Source organism: Montipora capricornis, chromosome 6, assembly GCF_036669925.1.
Source record: "Montipora capricornis isolate CH-2021 chromosome 6, ASM3666992v2, whole genome shotgun sequence".
In the NCBI taxonomy this organism is placed as follows: Eukaryota; Metazoa; Cnidaria; class Anthozoa; order Scleractinia; family Acroporidae; genus Montipora; species Montipora capricornis.
The window spans coordinates 72,990,012-73,010,011 of NC_090888.1; the positions used below are offsets into that span (position 1 = coordinate 72,990,012).

A 20,000-nucleotide genomic window follows, 5' to 3' on the forward strand; every position below is an offset into this window, starting at 1 on the left:
TTTATAATTTTATCCTTTGAGTGAGGATGCTAAAAGGTCAAACGGGTCCGACGGGAGTAAATTAAAGGCTACATAAGAGCCTGACACGGTCAGATGCTTACAAGCACCCTCATGCCCATGTTTGTAAAAAAGCACAATGAAGTATTCCATGCGGCTGGTTTAGGCATTGTTTCATCTTTCAACATTGGGCAAAACCAAATCAACTCCATTCTCAGAGGGCAATGGGGAAAGAAGCTAGAAGAAAAAACTGGCCTTAATCCAATTCTCCTAAGGTAATCTTTACAGAATAAGATTATTGAAGGAACACTTTTGAACGCTAACCTTAAGCTACTAACTATGCCTTAAGCCTTTTAAAACAAGCTCAAACAATATTAATAGTCTTTAAATTCACAAAATGTGAAACAGCATATTTTAGTCTCATATTAAATTAGATTTGGCTGCAATATATTAATTAAAACCATGCAGAACTATTTACCATAAAATGTGGAACATTTCCTGCCTATCTAAATATGCCACAAAAGGGCTCCAAAAAGCAACCAGTTAAGTTTTTAGATAAAGATAGTGTCTCTATGGAGGTCTGAGACAATACCTAAAAATTAAATAATTTGATGTGATCAAGACATTGAATGACCAAGCAATAAACAAACAGCAGCAATGTATGTTAGGTTCACAAAGTGGGAATGAAAAAAAATATTCCTCAACTGATGTTTCAATATGCATTTAAATTAATTTTCTATCAACAATTCAAGGGACTGACTGTTCACTGGTATTGATTTACGTTTCCATGATAAGTTTGGAAGTGAATCTGACAACCACAATGCCCTATAAAATGGGAAACAGCTTTAACAAACCCTTTAAACTAATATTTTACAAGGGAAACCATTGTTGATGCCCTGCATTGTTATGGCTACAATTATTGTCCATTCAACCAACAGTTTCTCCTAATTTTGTGTACCATTCACTTGTTGGTTCCTTAATAAATAAAACGCTAATTCAATTAAGGATTCAAGTCCGTTCAAATCATCAAAGTTACTTTGCGACATCAGGAACAAACGAAAAAATACAAGCACTGAAGAACAAACAAATTAACTGCTCAAGAATGCACGACTCCCTTTGAAACAGCAAAACAGGATCCTCGAGTCACTAAAAAAGTGCTGCATGCTACGTGGATGTTTGTAGAACGATCGCAAGTTGTAATCACTGAAAGAAAACTCCACTCCAGATCTGATAGACGATGGTCGTGCAAAACTTGCCAAGCACGTGGAACACCCAACAGGATTGTTTGTTGTTTGGCACAGCAGATGAACGAAAAATTGTTCCCCTCACTATTCACCTGAAGTTCGATCATGATGGACACACACAAACAAGTGCTGAAAGAACTTCAAAAGGTCAGACGACCAAATGTGATTGACCCAACACTCGTTAGAGCGGCTCAGTTATCGGACATCAAAGTGCTGAACAAACCAAGGGATTTCGTCGTAAAAATGTTCAGTCAGCAACGTCTTCTTCTACAGAATAAAGTTCAAAAAGCGATCCTGGTTGTTAATCACATGCTAGCCCATGTCATAAACTGGACAAAGTGGATTGGCAAATTGATTGTCAGAACAATGCGTCATGTTCAAAGAAGCAACGGTCAAGAGAGTCACAAAAGAAGGCTGAGCGAATGTCCACCGATCTAACCAATCAGAACGTAAACAATTGGCGTGACGTCAGATAGCACAAGGATAGCACAGTTTTTCCCGCTCGCTGAATTCTGATTGGTCAGTTTAAATTTCAGTAGCTCTCGCCGTATGCAAGGTTCGACTTCCTTTAAGTTCCCTTATGTTTTCGCAGTAAGCTTCTAACTCTTCGCAGGCTCGAAGAACACTCTCGTAAGCGTCCGAAAAAACACTCAGGCTCTCCATAACTTGCATTCTCGACGACAGTCCTCAATCCATCACCATCATAAGCTTGTTTCGGTTCTTCGTGTATGAGCACTTCGATCTCATTTTTCGCTTCTTCAGACGTTCCATGTTCAAAATTCTCTTCTCAACCTCGCTCTGCTACCAAATGTTCTTGCGAACGGGTCAAAAATTCAAGGATAAGTCATCGCTTCTAAATTTAAACTCGTTTAATGAACCGACATGACACTGAATCTGGTTTGTGACAACAAAAACATAGCCGAACAAAAACCTCGTGCTCGATCTGGTCCTACACCAGGGGTCTCTTTCCGCCCTGCCTACACTGAGCACGTCCGTGATAAAACTAGTTCCTAGTCCTTCTGAACAATGACTTCAGATGATCTGGTGGTCTGAACATCAATAGCATCCTAAACAGTCCTTCTCAGGACCACACTAAGCAAAGTATTTTTTTTCCAAAAGGACTGATAAGTTTGCATTTCGAGAAGAGATGGCCAAGAATGTGCTGTCACCAACAAACAACATGATGCCATTTTATTCACACCTATTTTGCAATTGATGAAGGACCTATGAAAAACTTTACATGGGAACACCCTTAATATTGTTTAGAACTATGAAACCAAAAAGGGCAACCGACTGGAAGTGCTTGTTTAATAACGTTCATCTTTGCCAGTCTTAGTTATCTGTCCAGTGTTCTTTTACATATGCCAATATTGGATATCTTTGAGTTCAGTGCCTCGATAAAAATAGTACTTCTTGAGTACCTCCTCTGTTTTGTCTTGTTCTTTGCCATAATTTGAATCATTTGCAGTCTTTGACCGGAGAGGATAGTAGCTGAACATAATAGTACTGGTTAAATTATGTCCTTGCTTTTAAGTGCCTGTGCAGCCATCATAAGGTTGTACTTTTAGAATGTTAAAAATGTGACTACAGAAATTTGGGTTCAAACATTCTACACTGTACTTAACAATTAAAATTGGGTTTTAAAGTTGAAGTGCTGTCAGTGAAAACTACATAGAGTTTGTAAAGCAGTTTGTTTGCAAAAGTTGCCATGAAAAGGGTTCTTGACTTAGGAAAATTAGTACATTGTTACCTATTCTTTGCCCCAGATCCATTCTTGATATGTTGTTCTTCAAAAGGCATGTCTTGGCTATCCTCGTCCACCCTTATGCTATTAGGAAAGTCATCAGACTGACTGAAATAAAGAGAAAAACAGATTAAAAACTATTATCAGGAACAAGAGTTAACTAAAAATACTGTATGAGTAAAAAACACTCAGGCTCTACGAGGATTGCATGCCTTTGCTCCTGATCTCTCACTTCCCAACATACTCTACCAGTCCCTCAACATTTCCCCCTTTAACTTAAAGAGGCTAGGTCACGCTGTTTTAGGTAATTTTGTTTAATTTTGTTAGTTATGAGCTCTAAACGTCAAATTGGCAGAGCAAGAGTCTCATTCATTTGCAAAATCACGGCCACATAACAACGGAGAATGATTTTCGAGCTGTTTAAATGACATTTTGATATAAACTGAATTTATATAAATTTGAATTCTATAGTTTTGAGCCGTTATTTTGTTATTTCAGTTAATTCTATGACCATTTGAAAAATGGAAATCAGCAAAAAAAGAAGGGAAAATCTCTTATGCAAATCCTGAAAGTGGATCTCTCTTTAAAAGATACTCAAACCTGACAAATCTTTTAACCACTCTAAGCTTACAGCAATCGATCTAACTGGAAATCACCTGCAGTCTTCACTGGATTCTTTTTGATCTGCTGATGACATTTCATCCTTGTCCATAAGCACTTCAATAGACATTTCGAGGGCACTCTCATAGCCACTGCAAAATTTTACATCAGAGCTTTAGAATGGAAGTACAGTTGTATCCCATTCTATTGCAATATAATTATATGGACTGACACAGGAGGCAATATAAAATGATCAGAATATTCAAGCAAATTAACATGCAATACATAAGATAACTTTATTTAATGTCAAAAACAAGGGAAGTCCCAAGCCAGGGGCACATATTAAAAATGCTTGAAGAAGAAAATGGGTAAAAAGTTATTCATGTACACAGAAGCTCATGACCTCAAAGCATTTAATTCTGGTTCAAAGCTGGGGGTTTAGAAACTTCCTTATTTGGATGTAACGTAACTCGTACATTTTCCTGCGCGTGCAACTTCGATCTTACTTTTGTCCATATTTAGGCATAAAATTGTTGTCCTAAAATCCCAGGCTTTCTTCCAAATAAAAAGTTCCAAGTTACATGCTTCAAGGTTCTGATGTACAATATATAAGAGATAACAGTATTATTATTAGAAAAAAATAATGGATAATGCAGCCAATAATAATTACTATATAAAACTAAAAGCTAACTAGAAAAATAGTGAAGAGGAATGAAATAAGGTATAATAGTACAGTTATTAGCACCCTGAAAACTTAATATTGCCCACTTGAGAACGAAACTGATTGATGGTAGTTGAGGATTTAGCAGACATGGGAAGACATATACAGTTGCTTTAGTTCATTTGTAAACTTGGTAGAAAGAATGCTCTTTCTTACAAGTAGATGCATGTTTATACATTTCATCTATTGCATATAAACCTGTAAAGTATGCAAAAATATCTACATTTGTACATAGAGGAAAGAGGGAGAAAGCAAAAAGATATCTTGCACTTTTTTTGTGAGTCAAAAAATCAATCAGCTTACTGAAGGTTAAATTTTACATCTGCAAATTTTAGCAACAAAAATAATATTCATGGAATGTGCAACTTTCACTACTGCCCAGGTCCAGGCAGCAAAGAACTGCTTTAGTTTAGAGTCTTTATAAATAAATTGAAAAATGGAATAAGGGCACACAGACCTTTCTTGAAGATCACGGCCATTTCCATTATGATTCTATAAAACCAAAAATTAAATCAACATCAGAGAATTACCAAAGAAAATAATCATTAGTCATTATAATTTTGCAACATTTTATTTAGCTTTGCCTGGAACTGACAATATCATAAGAACAAGTACTGCCATGTTGCAGAGACCAAAACACCAGATTTCTATTTAACTGCTACCATATGTGCAAGTACTTACATCTTCTGTTCGAGCGACTTTTCGGGGCGTCTCTAAATCTGAGGCTGTTTGACCACTCGTCCTTCCTCGTTTGAATTCTGACTTTATTTCCTACCAAAGTTGATTAAAATGGATGGTCCACTGTTAGTCTTTCATAATATTAAACTTCATTTAACAATGCAAAAATTATTGATGTTAATGAGAGAATGAAAAATGGACTGTAATTTTATGCTGAATCGTAAACCTGTGTGATGAACAAGATCTGGTTATCTCCAGAGACTTTCTAATGCGGCTCAGTCTGTCTGTCAGATCATTTCTGGATTTTGATGGATTAAACCCTATGTTTTGATTAATTATAAGTCTTCCAACAAAAAAGCTTACACAGGTTAAACTTTCACATTTTGACAGTTCATGAATGCTATTGGTATTGTTGATGTGTTTTGATGCAACCAACTAAGTTCAAGTTTTTTTTATAAAATTATTTTGATGATGACTAAGTTCATTTAATTGTCAACTGTATTTTTAGTGCTGGGGAATCAATATAGGCCATTTCAGAGTTCATGGCTGCCTCCTCTTCAAAGCGAGTCTAAGTACGAGGTTTTCCTCATGAAAATTAGTTTACATTCATATGTAAAGTAGAACTAATTACCATCACAAAAACTTTGCACTTAGACTCGCTTTGAAGAGGAGGCAGACATGAACTTGGAAATGGTCTAATGGGGAAAGTCCGTACAGAAATCAAGTCAAATGAAATCAATGCATATAAAATCATAGGCTGGTTTCTGAGGAGAAGGGAAAACTGCAGAGCAGTACCCGGAGAGCAGAGTAGAGAACCAACAAACTTGATCAACCCACATGCAATGCCAAGTCTGGAAATCAAACCCAGGCCATGTACAGAAGGTGGGAGGCGAATGCTCTTCACCACTGCGCCAGCCCTTCTTACCAAAATTCAAACTTTGCCCTTTATCCACCCATATGATCATTTCCAAAGGATCTTGATATCAGCAGGCAAGTCAGAAATTTAAAGAAAATGACAAAACTTTTGAAATTACAAGACATGTTTCGACAGAAACTTCTGTCATCTTCAGTTGATTAATGTACAAAGCGTTAAGTTGAATTTATAAGTCGGAAAAAGTGCTAATTATGCCAGTAACAACGGAATGAACATAAAACGTGACAATGTGAGAATTAAAATGATAGTTTTAGATTTTCCTGATGCAGTTGTTGATTAAGAGAAGGTTGTTCTCTTTGAATATGAAGAGCTTCTTTTATTTGAGTGGAAAAGTCGTAGAGGCGTGATCTAAAATATGGAAACATTCCCCTCGAAGACAGGGCGTGACATTGTTCGGAATTCTGTAGGTGTTTGAAAATAAGAGAGGCCCTATCACTGACTAAGTGCTCACGCACATGTGTGGAAAAATGCCGGGTTGTTTTGCTGACATAACAGGCATTACAGCCCGCACATACAAACTTATAAACCACACATGAACGAAGCCCGCCAGGGATAGGGTGTTTCACACCAAGCAAGTTGCCTATCTTTTAAGATAGGCAACTTGCTTGGTGTGGAGGAAAAAACTAGTTTGATGTCCAAATCATTGCAGTAGCGAAACAACCCGGCATTTTTCCACACGCGTGCGTGAGCACTTAGTCAGTGATAGGGCCTCTCACATTTTCAAACACCTACAGAATTCCGAACAATGTCGCGCCCTGTCTTCAGGGGAATGTTTCCATATTTTAGATCACGCCTCTACGACTTTTCAACTCAAGATAAAAGAAGCTTTTCATATTCAAAGAGAACAACCTTCTCTTAATCAACAACTGCATCACGTAAATCTAAAACTATCCTTTTAATTCTCACATTGTCACGTTTTATGTACATTCCGTTGTTACTGGCAAAATTAGCACTTTTTCCGACTTATAAATTCAACTTAACGCTTTGTACATTAATCAACTGAAGATGACAGAAGTTTCTGTCGAAACATGTCTTGTAATTTTAAAAAGTTTTGTCGTTTTCTTTAAATATGATCATTTACTGGCAACATGCATGCCAGGCTTTCAAATTACTCTCACAACATTCAATCAATCCCGTGAAACAATCGAGGCAGGCATGCAAATTCCACTTACAACCTTTGCACATGCACTTAAACAAGCGGTTATTAAATTCCAACTTTCAATTTGAGCATTCGATTGCATCATTCAAGTTAAACATTGATTCATGCATGCAATGTTTTAAATTTTTAAAGAGAACTAGTGAGAAGCACACAGCCATGTATCTTGCATCGATTTAACATAAATTGTGTGCCCCCAAAATAAAGCATCATGCCTTTACACAATGCAGCAACCCTGTATGTCCTGCACGTAGTTATTGTAGGTGTCTTTTGCTGTTCACATCCTCACAGGAACGTGATTTATACTGTAAATAATGGGTATGTACTAGTAATTTCCAAAAGAAAGTGAAGTGCTGCAAGAACAGAATCAGTTACTGTAACAATGGAAATGATCACTTTGTAGAAAGTACATGCATAATTAAATTTATGCTATAATTATAGGAGATAAAAAGAAGTACCTAGGCATTATTAACGCTGAAAACCGCTGGGAATTTGTACTGTGAGCTACGCCCACAATAAAAAATTAACCAAGAAATTCAATTCTCCACTCCCAGATGCTGTTCAACGCTGATATTCGGCAAAATATTTACATTAGAAGAAGTCAATCTTGCATTGAAAAACAAAACTAAGCAAAAGAAACTTTCACCAAAAATATGAAAACATGAAACAAAGGTTTACGCTAGTCATCCGCTTTCGAACAACCGGGTCCTGGTAATGCCAGTCTCGTCTCGTTTCTCGAGAAACTCTTGTCTCGCGAGAAGCACTGAAGGGGCAAGATTGGCATAAATTAAATTTTGATTAAAGTCCAACGGCCCCACGAACGGTTGCAAATTTAAACGATAAATAGACATTTAAAATGGTTGCAAATCCCAGCGATAAATGAACATTTAAAACGGTTGCAAATTTAAACGACAAAACGACGCTCTTGTCGAGCACGAAACAAGAATCAAAATTACAATACTGTTAAAACGGTTTCGTGGAAAAGCCAGGACGCATTTGAAATTTGTAATTTATGATAAATACGTATTGGATTCACCGTTTTCTTCTTCCGTAGCGATATATCGATAAAAATGTGCATGGACCAATGCTAAATAAACGTTGTATTAAACACCTTACCTGCGGTGTACTGTCGTTTAGAAAGATGCAATCAGCAGGACGGTTTGAGGTTCAGTGTAAAACGCGGACTGCAGACTGCAGACTGCAGACCGGGGGTAAAATGAGGACTGAGGTTATAATTTAACTGTTGAAAATGCCCAAAGCCATTAGAAATGCTAACAGTTAAGCCTAAATAGTGTTTTAGGCCTAATTAGGCCTAAGGTTAGCATTTCTAAGGGGTTTGAGCTTTTTCAACAGTTACGTTTTTGGATCGATTGTTCGAATCGAAAGTGCGAATTGAATAAACGAATGTTTGAATGGAATCTTCGAATCTTTATTGAATGCAATCTTGCGTCAACTGAGGCGCCATATCCTCACAAATGTAATGAGAATTCAGATTTCTTTCCTCGACACTAACATATATTACAATATTATTGAGTACTCACCTCAACAGCAGTGGGGCTTTGCATTGTTGCAAGAAATGATCACTTGCCAAGCCCTTCAACTCAAATCTAAAGTTGAATCTCGCGCTTTTATCTTGAAAAAAAAAATTCCCTCTTTTAGCCAACTCGAGCACCCATTGGTCGGCAGCTTATAACGCAGTCTCTTTCGCTCCTCTCAAGGTCTACTCAAAGCGACCAGACCGAAAAGAAACTGGGGAGAAAAATAGTTCTCTTCCGCCTTTTATGTCTTGTCTTGGGTTTTATGTCTTGTCTTGAAGGTGAGTTGTATTAGAGGAATTTCTTAGAAAATATCTTGTGAAATACCAGATCAGAAATGGTCAAACAAAATTCTTTTTGCAGGCCATTATGGTCATCTGCATAATCGAAGTCGTCACCGTGGCGCGTGGCAAGGTGTTTTGACTTCACTAGCTTTTGCTTGCCTCTCGGAAACTGTCATTTGGTAGCAGAAATTTTGTTATAAATTAATATTGAAGTCCACCAAAAGGAAAGATATCTGTGCACAAAAAAACGTCACTTCTCTCATTGTATTTCAGGAAAGTCCTGAAGCTTTTCGGGGTTATTTTGGGTGACATAAATCCCTTGTTGTTTTCAAAGGAAAAACCTCGTCAGTCTTGAAGATTTTGAATTGTTATGCACCTATCATTGTTACAGCTGTAAGCCCCTGGGTGGAGTGGAGTGGGGACTGACCCAGGGGAATTTAACATTTTCATGGAGGCTAGTGTCAAATTTTCCGCTCCCGGACACCTACAGACTGTCAAATTTCCCAACCCTGGCACCTTCTGAAAGTCAGGTTCCTGCCCTGGGGTAGCTTTTTTTTGGCATTAGATTCCGGTCTCAGTAATTGACGGTTTGGGTACGTAAAGAACTGCGTCACTCGCAGAGCTGTTCAAACACTGGTTCAAACAACTGATTGAGGAATTCAAACAATATTCCGAAACCAGCCTTGCAAAACCCGATACACTGTTCTCTGCAGCAAACTTATCACAAAGAAAACCTGAAGACTGGCACACCTCTTTCCTAAGAAAGGATAAATCGCTCACTAAGACTTTTGGTCAGAACTACTAACAATTACTTCACAAATTTGAACTCACCTAAAACCTAGCAGTTCCTAGGAACTAAATGGTTCTTGTTGACAAAAGCATTACATTGCGAATCTTCTTGCACCAAACTTCTCTTAAAGTCGCTGAATAGAAAGATCACCAGTTCCTTAGTAGGCCACCTTTCCCCTTTAAAGAAAAAACAGAGTTATATGCAGTAAGAAGTGTGACGATATTACAACCAGAGAAGTCCTTTTAACACCAAGATTGAGGATAACTCATTTCCAGGTTCTATTGGTCTTCCAATATGGCAGGCATATCTAATTCCCGACCCTTGGGCAATGCATGTGTGTTAAAATCCTAACCCAGGGAAAGGCTCTCTGATTCAATTCCCACAGGTAGCCCCCCACCCCTCCTTTAACCCTCAGCTTAGCGTTGATGGGTGCATTACTGTGCAGTATGAGCCCAGCAGTTGACCCAGTAAAATGTTTCATAAAAAATATGCAGTCTAGTTTATAACCTGCCACTGGGCAGCGTGGCCCAGTGGTTAAGGCGCTCGCCTTGAGATCTGGAGATCCCGGGTTCAAGACCCGCTCTGACCACTCATTGAATTTGATCCTGGTAGTCCCTAGTTCAACTTACCAGCTGCACTTGTAAATAGCCTACTGGTTTGCCTCCGACCAGTTGGGATTTTTAACAGTTGTTGTTGTCATTCCGTTTCGTTGTGTTTCATTGGCCCTGAAAATCCCCTATGGGGAGCGGTCAATTAATTAAGTATGTATGTAAGTATGTATGTAAGTATGTAATGTCAAAACCCGGAGGATGCAGCATAATGGTTCTAGCCTAAGCTAAACCTTCAAAATGTGACATACATACATACATTGTACATTGACATTTATCCAAATACACTTATAATTTTCAACAGTCATGCAACTTTAAGTTCCTTACTTCAGAGCAATGAAAAATGTACTTTGCAATGTTATTTCTGTAGAAGTGCATCTTTAGTTGAAGAGTAGAACAGCGTCTATGCAAGTTATCTTTTGTTGGCATTTTCAGTATGGAAATTTTAAACTGATTATATACCGGTAAGCATTGAAAGGGCAAGAAACTAAGAAGTGTTGCTCATCTTCCGTTACCTTTTTACATAAAGGACAGATTTGTTCTTCAGGTTTCCTAAATGGTCTTGCATTATAACGCCCTGTTTCTATTTGCTAGCCTATGATTACTAAGTCGTAGTTTTGTCAGTGTGGCTCCATGCCTGAAGTTGGTGACCTGGTGAATGTAATCCTCGTTTCTGTTGGAGCCTGCTGATTTAGCTTAATTTTTACAGAGTACATGGAAACAAAAATAGCAAAAAAGACAGTAGCATGATCATGTTACCTGAAAAAATGAAGGCCATGTGTAACCTGTTGTTTTGAGCTTTCAATTAGGTTTCTAATTCTGTCTTTTACCTTTTGGTCTAGCTTTTATTTAACTTTTATTCTTTTCAGTTTTTTAGTATATCTGACCATATCTGAATTTTTTATCATTAGTATAGAAACGATGTGAAGCACTGAATATATTAAATATAGAAGTATATGCTGTACACATGCATATCATCATTATTACTGTAATAATTATAATGTATGAAAGAATACGCATAAACAATAAATTTTCTTTATTAAAAGTAGTCACCCTAGCCTTTCATAATCCCTGTTGTAAATTGGCGATTGTTTGACTGGATTTTTTTCCTTTCTATTTTAGGATCTCTTGCATTGCTGTAAAATTAAGCATCATGGCTTCTGCAAAAAGATCTTCAAAATTCCCCATCTTTGTTAGGTTTAATTCCAACACAAACATTCCAGTTCAAGCAGATCCACAATGGAATGTGTTGCGATTAAAGCAGGAGATTGCAGAACACCAAGCAGTGGATCCTAGAGAGATAAGAATTATTTTTGCTGGCAAAGAGCTCAAAGATGACTTGAAAGTTAAGGTGTGTTTTCATGGTCAATTATACAGGGACTATCTTTGGCATTTTGGATATTTTATGGTTGACTGGTGACCAAATTTCAAACAAGCTAACAGAATTTTAGTTGTACAAAGTTTCAAAGAGCTCTGCAAGGTACCTACCCAAGGTACCTTTCCTTGTATTGTATGTTTTTATAAGTCATTTTTGAGAAGCAAGTAGTGATTGTAGACATCATAGCCTGGGCCTGGGATCATGATACCAATTTCAATGTTTATTAGGATGCTGATATTCCAAATCAAAGTGTAATTCATGCCATTCGTGGTCGCCCATGGTCTGCAAGATCAGGAAGAGACTTAGTGACTCCTTTGTCTAAAGTTTGTCTTGCTACTGTTGGAGAAGAAGAAGAAGAAGAAGAATTAGAAGCAACCACAGGTGTTAGTGTTGCTTCAGCACGTGGAAGTAAGGAGAAGAGCTTTGTTGATTCTCTCACCCCTAACCCACAATAACATTTAACAATAATTATTCTACAAGGGCGCACTGGATATAAAGTGATAGATAACGTGACAAGTTGTTTATAATAATTTTAAATCCAGCAAGCCTGTGTAGAATTAATAATAATTATTGTTTTATTAAAAATTCCAGGATCAACAACTCTTCCTTGTTGATTTTATTTATCTGCCTCGGTCAATTCCAGTCCAAAACGTCTTTTGTCTGCCATTATTTCTCAGAGCTGCAAAAATGATTTCAGTGCACTTTATTGCTGATGCGTTCCTTGACCATATTATCTACAGCAGGTGTAAGAACTGATAGCCTGTGTCCAGCAATCCAATGAAAATGCTTGAAGTCTGATTTCCGTAGTTCAGTTTTAATAATCATATTTATTCTTTTCTCAGTTTTAATGTGTTGTCATAGGTGTGGCACCAGGTCTGATTTGTTTAAGTCATTCATCCCTTAAAGGGGCTAGGTCACGCCATTTTAGATAATTTTGTTTAATTTTGTTAATTATGAGCTCTAAACATCAAATTGGCAGAGCAAGAGTCTTTCATTTGCAAAATCACGGCCACATAACAACTGAGAATGATTTTCCAGCTTTGTAAATGACATTTTTATATAGACTGATATAAATTTGAAAAAAGGTGGGCCGACGTTTTTCAAATTTACCCAAATTCAACCCGTATCAATCCTCTCCAGTTTTGTCCATCAATGTCCCTTTTTGGCTTCCCTGTGTTTTGTGTTTTTTTTTTTTTTGAGTTCTTCTATAGTTTTGAACAGTTATTTTGATATTTTAGTTAATTCTATGACCATTCGATCAGTGCTGAAATTGCCTAAAATTGCGTGACCTAGCCCCTTTAAGTGGCCCCCATTGAATAGTAATGTTGTCTTCTGGCTTAAATGATTGTTACCTCAACCTGTTACACGGTGATAGAGATAGGTTAGAAAGGTGTATGGGTCTAGTTTGGCTAATGAACAACTAAGGACTCAATGAAAAATATAATTGTTGGAATGCAAGGTTAAGTTGACAAGCAGGATGTGACAGTGTGACATTTAAGGAGTACTAATTTCATTATGCTTCATTTCTGGATTTATTGTTACTGCTAAGGAGAATTGTTCATCTTTGCTGATCATGTTGCCTCGGATCCACACTTTTCGCTCATGTTACCCACTGTTTTTTCCCCAATGCCAAACTCCTGGGTCTCATCCCCTTATCTTTTAGAGATGTTTAAGATCCTACCCCACTGTTGACCCATCTTAGTTTATTTGTTTTTTAACTTCAAGCATCTGTGCCCAAGCGCAAGGCTCAATACTTTGTTTATTGCAAGTCAGTTTGTAAAGACATCACTCCTGGAAAGCTGAGGGTTTGTTGTTCACGCTGTAATGAAGGTGCGATGGTTCTTTATCAGGTGATTATTTATTTTGATGACATTGCATCATATTCATCGCTTAAAAGTATTTTGGATCATTTTATTTTAATTCTTGTGTTAAGTGGTTATAGCTGCTCTTTCGTAAATCTGTTGACTGTCTCTTTTCTAAGGTCATGGTCCAAAGCCATTAGAACATTAATTCAACAAATTAACACTCTCTCGGTAAAAATTTTGCAACTAGAAATTTCGGCTTGAGCAGTTGTTCCACAATAATTATTTGACCATGGCTGTAGTTAATAAATTCACTGTCTGTGCCCTTATGTTTTGCAATGGCAATACATGCATTTATTTTCATTTTTCATTTATTTCACTTAGGGCCCAAGCAGCTGGGATGATGTATTGAAGCCAAGGAGAATTAGAGGATCATGCAAAACTCCTGCCTGCAATGGAGACACCGCGGTATGATGTTATGGAGTTGGTGTTATGTACATTGACTTGGCCACTTTCTCGTTATACATTCCTTTACCCTTCACCCTGATTTGATAGTGAATGGTGCATTGCAGGTTTTCTTCTTTAAATGTGCAAGACACCCAGCAGCTGAGGGTGACAGATGTGTTGCTCTTCCTTTAATTCATTCAAACACCAGGGATATAATCTGCATAACCTGTACAGAGATCAAGTAAGTACCTCTCTTTCAAAGCAAATCATCGCCCACTTCCCTTCCCCCTAAATGTTACAAACAGATCTAAAAATGCATGTGAATAGCTGCACGATGATTGCATCTACCTAAAAAATAAAGCTACCCCTTAAATTTACCTTACTGCTAGAAACAGGTAGCAAATGCTGAGAGTCATTTTGTGTTGGATGTCAAATTTGTGTGTACATTTAATTACATGCCTTCTTGACCTGTAAGTGGAACGTCTTTACCTTACCCAGCAATGCTTACAGGCTAAGCAAGCAGGTAAGGTTATTTAAGAGTTATATATTGTATGGCTAAACTGCAAGTAAATTTATGCAGAGTTGCTAAAAAACTCTTGCATGTGTTGATACTACAAGATGTGCAGGCTATTTCTTTCTTCATCACTCATTTCTCTTGTAATCTAATGATAGGCTTGTTGGCAACCTCACTATTACATTTTCAGGGGACTGTGAAATGTGAGGCAAGCATGATGTTATGCCACTTATTTATTTGAGTTTCCATTCTTGTGTCACTGGTACATAAATTCTCTCACAAATCAGAGAGTTTCTCAGAGGGAAAGCCAATGTGGTTTTTGGACTGAGGCTCTAAGCTGCTGCCTCTTTTTGTTTAATCATCAAGGATGGTAATGCTGTGGATCAATAAAAGCTAGGAAAAGTAATTTTTCTCAACTCTCTGATTGTTCAGTGGTATGTTATTAGTGAAATGCTGTTTGTAACAGTATTTGTAATTGTTCTAGTCAGGCCTGGGCTATTGGCTTTTGTGCATTTTGTTTGCATACTGTAATAATCACCGTTTGTAACAGTATTTGTAATTGCTTCCAGTCAGGCCTGGGCTATTGGCTTTTGTATATTTTGTTTGCATACTGTACCATAATAATTACCGTTTATAACAATATTTATAATGGTTTCCAGTCAGGCCTGGGCTATTCAATGGCTTTTATGTATGCAAACATCAGCAGCTCAGGCCTGACTGGAAACAATATTATGCATTTCACTAATAACATGCCACTGAACAATCAGAGAGTTGAGAAAAATTGAGTTGTGCTAATTGATAAGGGGAGGCAATGTGTCCCAGTTGCTTTAGCACTCCTCCTTCCCTTCCCTTCCCTGAAACCACCAAATGGGTTTTTTTCTTTGATCCCAAATTAAACTCCAGCCCTCTTTGATAGTAGCCAACTGTTTAACCCCTTCGAATTGGGTTTCTTAATGCTGCTGCGTTTATGTTAAATGTTACTTTCAATACAGGGCCCCAAAAGGTATAAATTTACAGGTTCTTTACTCTTTTTGTTCTTACTCATGACTTATAGGGAGTCTGTTTTGGTTTTTCCATGCCCGGATAAACATGCTATGTGCCTGGATTGCTTTGGAACTTACTGCACAGTTAAACTGAACGACAGACAGTTTGTACAAACTAATGATCATGGATACACTTTACCATGTCCAGGCACAGCAGGTGAGTTGAAGCAGTTAACTTCCTGAGTAGGGGCATGCTCTCCTTTGACTTGAATAACAATCACAGCGTCGGCGATAACAGTGAACATTTCATTTGGACCTCTTCTGGGTCATTTCTAAACTTTAGTAAGGTATCAAAAATTAGCCTACATTTGAAAATGAAATAATGAAAAACACTGATCCTATACAAATCAGACACAGCTGGTCCCTGCCTCATCATCATCATCATCATTGGTTACACTCTCTCCACCATGTTAGCTGTTGCTTCCGATCTGGTTGGCCATGTGGGCCTGAGAGTTGGCTCTGGTGCGTTTTTTGCGTAAATGCGGGAATTGTTGCCGCAGAACCTGTTGAAATGTTGACCGATTAAGCATTTTCTTGATTAGGCCTGGCCTTGTGGATGACACTGATTTGACTTGTTTTAATTGCTGACGATTTCCACTACTTTATTTCTGCTTCTTAACTGCCTAATATGAGCTCATTAACGGTTTAGATAGTCTATTGTCTTTTGACAGGAGCAAGATCATCTTCAAGTTCATTCTTTCTTAAACATTTTCCCTATCTCCTTTAGCACATCCAGTGTAAATTGTTGATATCTGCTTTCAGCTTCCAGCTGTTGTTGAAGAATTCTTTTGAATAAGTCCTCTTCCCTCTTGCGACTGTCTTCTAAAAATTCCCTCAAAATAGCGATCATGCTGATATCCTCCTGCCGACTCTGTGCCATTTTAACTGGTCTGGGATTTTTTCGGGGTTTTTTCCTCACCGGTGATGGGTCATTGGGTGTGCTGTGCCAATATGCATGTGACCTCTTATGGCTGACAAGAGGCACATCTTCTGTGTAACTGTCATCGTCTGATGATTCATCTTCGCTAACGACACTCTGCGCCGCTATTACTCCTGGAATTGTTGCCACAGTTGAGGTCTGTGGAATTCCTCCGCTGTATACCTGCACTGGAACTGGTAATTGCCCCCCTTGAGTTGATATTGGAGCATTCAATGGCGTGGTTGGAGGCGCTGGGGCGATGGGTCGTAAGGGTTTAGGTGTCGTATTATCGGGGGGGATGTTAATGTGCGTTGCAGGAGTGGCGGTAACAATTGTTGCAGTACTGGCTGAGGTGTCACCAGAAAAGGAATTTATCTCGGCAGGAATGTTAATTCGTACCACATCTTCATGATTAAATGGAACACCTTTGTTGTCGATAATCTCCTTCAAGATGTCATGATATGAAAACGAATGGGGCAACTGATCCTTGGTCCTGTTGTACTCGGCAAGTAGATTCTTTATTCGCACTTTACACTGATTTCCCGTCCTGGGACCAAGTGAACAATGTGCCACTCGTCTATTAAACTCTCGTGCAATCATGTTCCATTCTTGGTAGTTTCGCTTTTTACCTTTAATAAGTCGGTAGTTTGCCCTCCATAACCCTAGCAAGGTCATAGTTTCTGCGTCAGACCACCGTGATGAGTTCACTGTCCCAGCAACTTCTTCACCACTTCCCTCGGGTTTCGACCCTACAGCATGCTGTTGCACAGGCAAGTCAATCTGAACCACCGTTGGCTTCTCCCCCTCCCCCACAGTCATCGCACTCGCCATGGTAACCATCAAAGACTGAGTTTGAATGGAAGGGAAATGGCCATTGTTTTCTTTGATACAAGCTTTCTGAAAAAAAATACCGGTAACCATAGTTTTTTTCATTCAGGCTCATTGATAGCTACTTCCCATTTATTAGCACCAAAAAAAAATGGGAAGCAAAGAGCATACATGTACATTCACTTTATAAATATTTTTGTTTTTCGGCCATTTCAACTTCAGTAGAAATAAAACGCACACGGCAGAAATGAACACAGTGAATAAACTTTTTTATATGTTTTATAATGCGAAGTTTGTTCACTATGTTTCATACATTCACTTTATTTTTGATTTCCTATTTCAGAACTTTCTCTTTTTTTACTCGAGCAGTCTAGAAATGTGAGTCAATGATTAGGTTAGTTTTAAAAGAAACTGCTGCATCGGTGGAGGGTTGAAACATGAAATTTGCATTTTGGTCTCACTTAGGGTGTTCTGGGCAAAAACCCCATCATATATAGCCTTGAAGGTCTTGTTTAGGGTTGCACATGAAGAAATATAACAATATAATAAATATAAGCATGGGATGTGGCTCAACCCCTTTAAGTGCCCCAAGCTTATTATCAACTTTTTGCAACTGTCCCCCTTGGCTTGTTACAGCTCTTGGGACCACTATTAAAAGTGTGTCTACTTACATATTAGTGAAAACCTAACCTGGAATATGCATATTAATAATATTACATAGTTAAGAAGGCTAACAAGCGACTTTATGCTATCAGACTCCTGAAAAAATCAGGAGGAGAAATCAATGACCTTCAGATCTACTGTTTGCTTATAAGATCAGTCTTGGAATATGCCTCGCCAGCGTGGTCTGACTTACCAGATTATTGGGTTTGCATAACTGTCTCGAATTCTCCCAACTCCCCTTCATGTTTAGATGAGGCTAATGTACACACGGAAAAAGTCCTCTATTGCTTAAATATATTGTTTTAGATGTGGTCTCTTTTAGGAGTCGAAAAAGCACCAGGCCACGCCTAGATTGGTCTCCTTGAGTGGTTTATTTCAAAATTTCTGCCGAACATCCCTGCCCCTCTATATGCAAAGACCTCCGCCCGCCCCCCCCCCCCCCCCCTCAAACAGGCATACGAGTGGATAAAGGTCTAAATTAACCACCTTAAAAAAGATTAGTGAGTCTTAGACACTATTCGCTCTGGCCAAGAGATGACACTCAAAAAGTGCCAGCTCACAAATCTTTCTTATGGTGGTTAATTTACCTTCATCAACTCGTATGAAAAAATCAAAGTTTCATGTTTTAGAAGAAGGGTGTCCAGTGAACCGAGGCCCTTCCACACTTCTTTCTCTCAGGTCCCTGCACTCAAATATTTGGGTGCCTGTGAAATCTTTGCTTGTTTTTCTTCATTTGTTGACAAAAGCACTTAAAGGGGATATGCAGTGCAGTTGATTTTGTGTAGTTTTACCAATTATGCCCCCCCCCCCCCCCCACTATGCCACTTAACGTCAACCCAGAAATTACTTTTAAACAACCCAAATCAAAAACATAATTAATGGGGACATGGTTTTTCAGTGAGTGATTAACCCATTGACTCCCAGGGGCTTCCCATTGATGATTAAAATCGTCTGGCGTTAGACAGAGTAAAATACAAAGTCTGGCCAGTTTGGATGTCAAAGGGTTAAAGTAAAGGCAAAAGAGAAACTTTGAAAAACTGTGAGGCTGAACAGTTTTTGAAAACCCCAATTGCAATTTGAATCCTCAATTTTGTTGCCCTTCTCAGCGTCATTTTTATTTGCTTTATCATTCAAACCTTCCTTCAGTGTTTTAAGTAGTTATGTTTATCTTTCACACGATATGGTTTCCAGTTCCCAGTCGCTGAATTTGGCTAATTTCATGACACAGCCCCCTTTAATTTCTTATTTGGCAGTTAATAATGTGCGGTGGATCATGTGCGAACCGCTGCCTAGTGGGTGTTTACATGAAAACGCAACGAACTCAGACTGGTCGATGAACTTTTACCGGTATGAAATTTTTGCAGTGTTTTACATGAAACCGGGACGAAATGATATCTTTTGCCTAATAAATGTATCGCTGACCCAAACGCATACAGACTGGAGATTTCTGGACCCAGTCTGAGATTTGTTGTAATTTACATGAGAACAGTACGAACTCAGTTTCTCTTTTTGGTCGAGCAACTGAGACGAAGTCAGACTGAGGTATATTCCGTTGCCATGGCAGCATGAATAAATATAAACAGGCCTTTAAAATCGGTTTTGTCTATTTGCAGAAAATCTGGTTGTTAGATTTTCTTTATAATTTGCATGCAACAAGCTTGTAACGATACTCACAAGTTAACACTATTTTAATAACAATTTGACAGAGAGATCTTTAATTATCCCTTGTTGAAGGTTCACTGGAATATCTAGAATTTCCTGTGTTAAAGTTCAACGTTTATTCAATACTCCAATTACTTATTTTTTAAAATATTTTCGTGCCATATTTCGTTAAATTCTAACGAGTGGTTCTCGTGATTTGGGGATTTTTCCGCTAAAGCTTTTGAGTAAAAATTATACAGCTGTATTGAAACCATGTTTTTTTTTTTTTTTGCAATCCTTGCACGCGCGGAATAATTATGAAATGCTTAGAATAGCTCAAACTTATATTTTGAAGTGATGTTTTCGTCGCCGTAGCCGTCGTGGTTTCTTAAACTCCCTAAAAACAGGAATGTATGCCGGAAGCCGATCTCACGCCGGTCTGAGTTCGTCCCGGTCTCGTGTAAATACGCCCTT

General features: G+C 38.2%; 3 protein-coding genes and 1 long non-coding RNA gene across 5 annotated transcripts in view; 1 reads left to right on the forward strand and 3 right to left on the reverse strand.

Moving 5' to 3' along the window:
• Positions 1-2,596: 2,596 nt before the first annotated feature.
• Positions 2,597-8,676, reverse strand: LOC138054405 (uncharacterized). The gene is made up of 6 exons (XM_068900847.1): positions 8,616-8,676; positions 4,988-5,077; positions 4,764-4,798; positions 3,642-3,737; positions 2,992-3,093; positions 2,597-2,732 (listed from the first exon to the last, which is right to left on the reverse strand). Exons 1-6 carry the CDS (start codon positions 8,637-8,639, stop codon positions 2,597-2,599), a joined length of 483 nt encoding a protein of 160 aa, XP_068756948.1. The 5' UTR covers positions 8,640-8,676.
• On the reverse strand, positions 8,666-11,895 carry LOC138054503 (uncharacterized). The gene is made up of 3 exons (XR_011133274.1): positions 11,780-11,895; positions 9,725-9,859; positions 8,666-8,706 (listed from the first exon to the last, which is right to left on the reverse strand). It is a non-coding gene; the product is annotated as an uncharacterized lncRNA (long non-coding RNA).
• The window catches only part of LOC138054500 (E3 ubiquitin-protein ligase parkin-like), a 23,549-nt gene continuing 12,381 nt past the window's right edge, over positions 8,833-20,000 (forward strand). Inside the window, exons 1-7 of one of the 2 annotated variants that reach the window (XM_068900953.1) lie at positions 8,833-8,890; positions 11,414-11,642; positions 11,897-12,077; positions 13,395-13,519; positions 13,856-13,939; positions 14,044-14,159; positions 15,487-15,632. In XM_068900953.1, the coding sequence (XP_068757054.1) occupies positions 11,445-11,642; positions 11,897-12,077; positions 13,395-13,519; positions 13,856-13,939; positions 14,044-14,159; positions 15,487-15,632 (850 nt within the window). In that variant the 5' untranslated portion in view covers positions 8,833-8,890; positions 11,414-11,444. Of the gene's footprint in view, positions 8,891-10,659; positions 10,756-11,413; positions 11,643-11,896; positions 12,078-13,394; positions 13,520-13,855; positions 13,940-14,043; positions 14,160-15,486; positions 15,633-20,000 lie in introns of those variants that run through there. The other variant, XM_068900952.1, reaches the window with a different exon arrangement.
• Positions 15,703-20,000, reverse strand: part of LOC138054502 (uncharacterized) — a 5,174-nt gene continuing 876 nt past the window's right edge. The window contains exon 2 of the mRNA XM_068900954.1: positions 15,703-17,291. Coding sequence (XP_068757055.1) covers positions 16,167-17,234 — 1,068 coding nt within the window. The 5' untranslated portion in view covers positions 17,235-17,291 and the 3' untranslated portion in view covers positions 15,703-16,166. The remainder of the gene's footprint in view (positions 17,292-20,000) is intronic.

Excerpts from the sequence above, each read along its gene's own strand:
- LOC138054405 (XM_068900847.1), bottom strand. The coding sequence starts at position 8,639 with ATGCAAAGCCCCACTGCTGTTGAG. Across the intron at positions 3,738-4,763 it reads GGCCGTGATCTTCAAGAAAG|TGGCTATGAGAGTGCCCTCG; the intron begins GTCTGTGTGCCC and ends AAAATTTTGCAG. Across the intron at positions 3,094-3,641 it reads GAATCCAGTGAAGACTGCAG|TCAGTCTGATGACTTTCCTA; the intron begins GTGATTTCCAGT and ends TCTTTATTTCAG.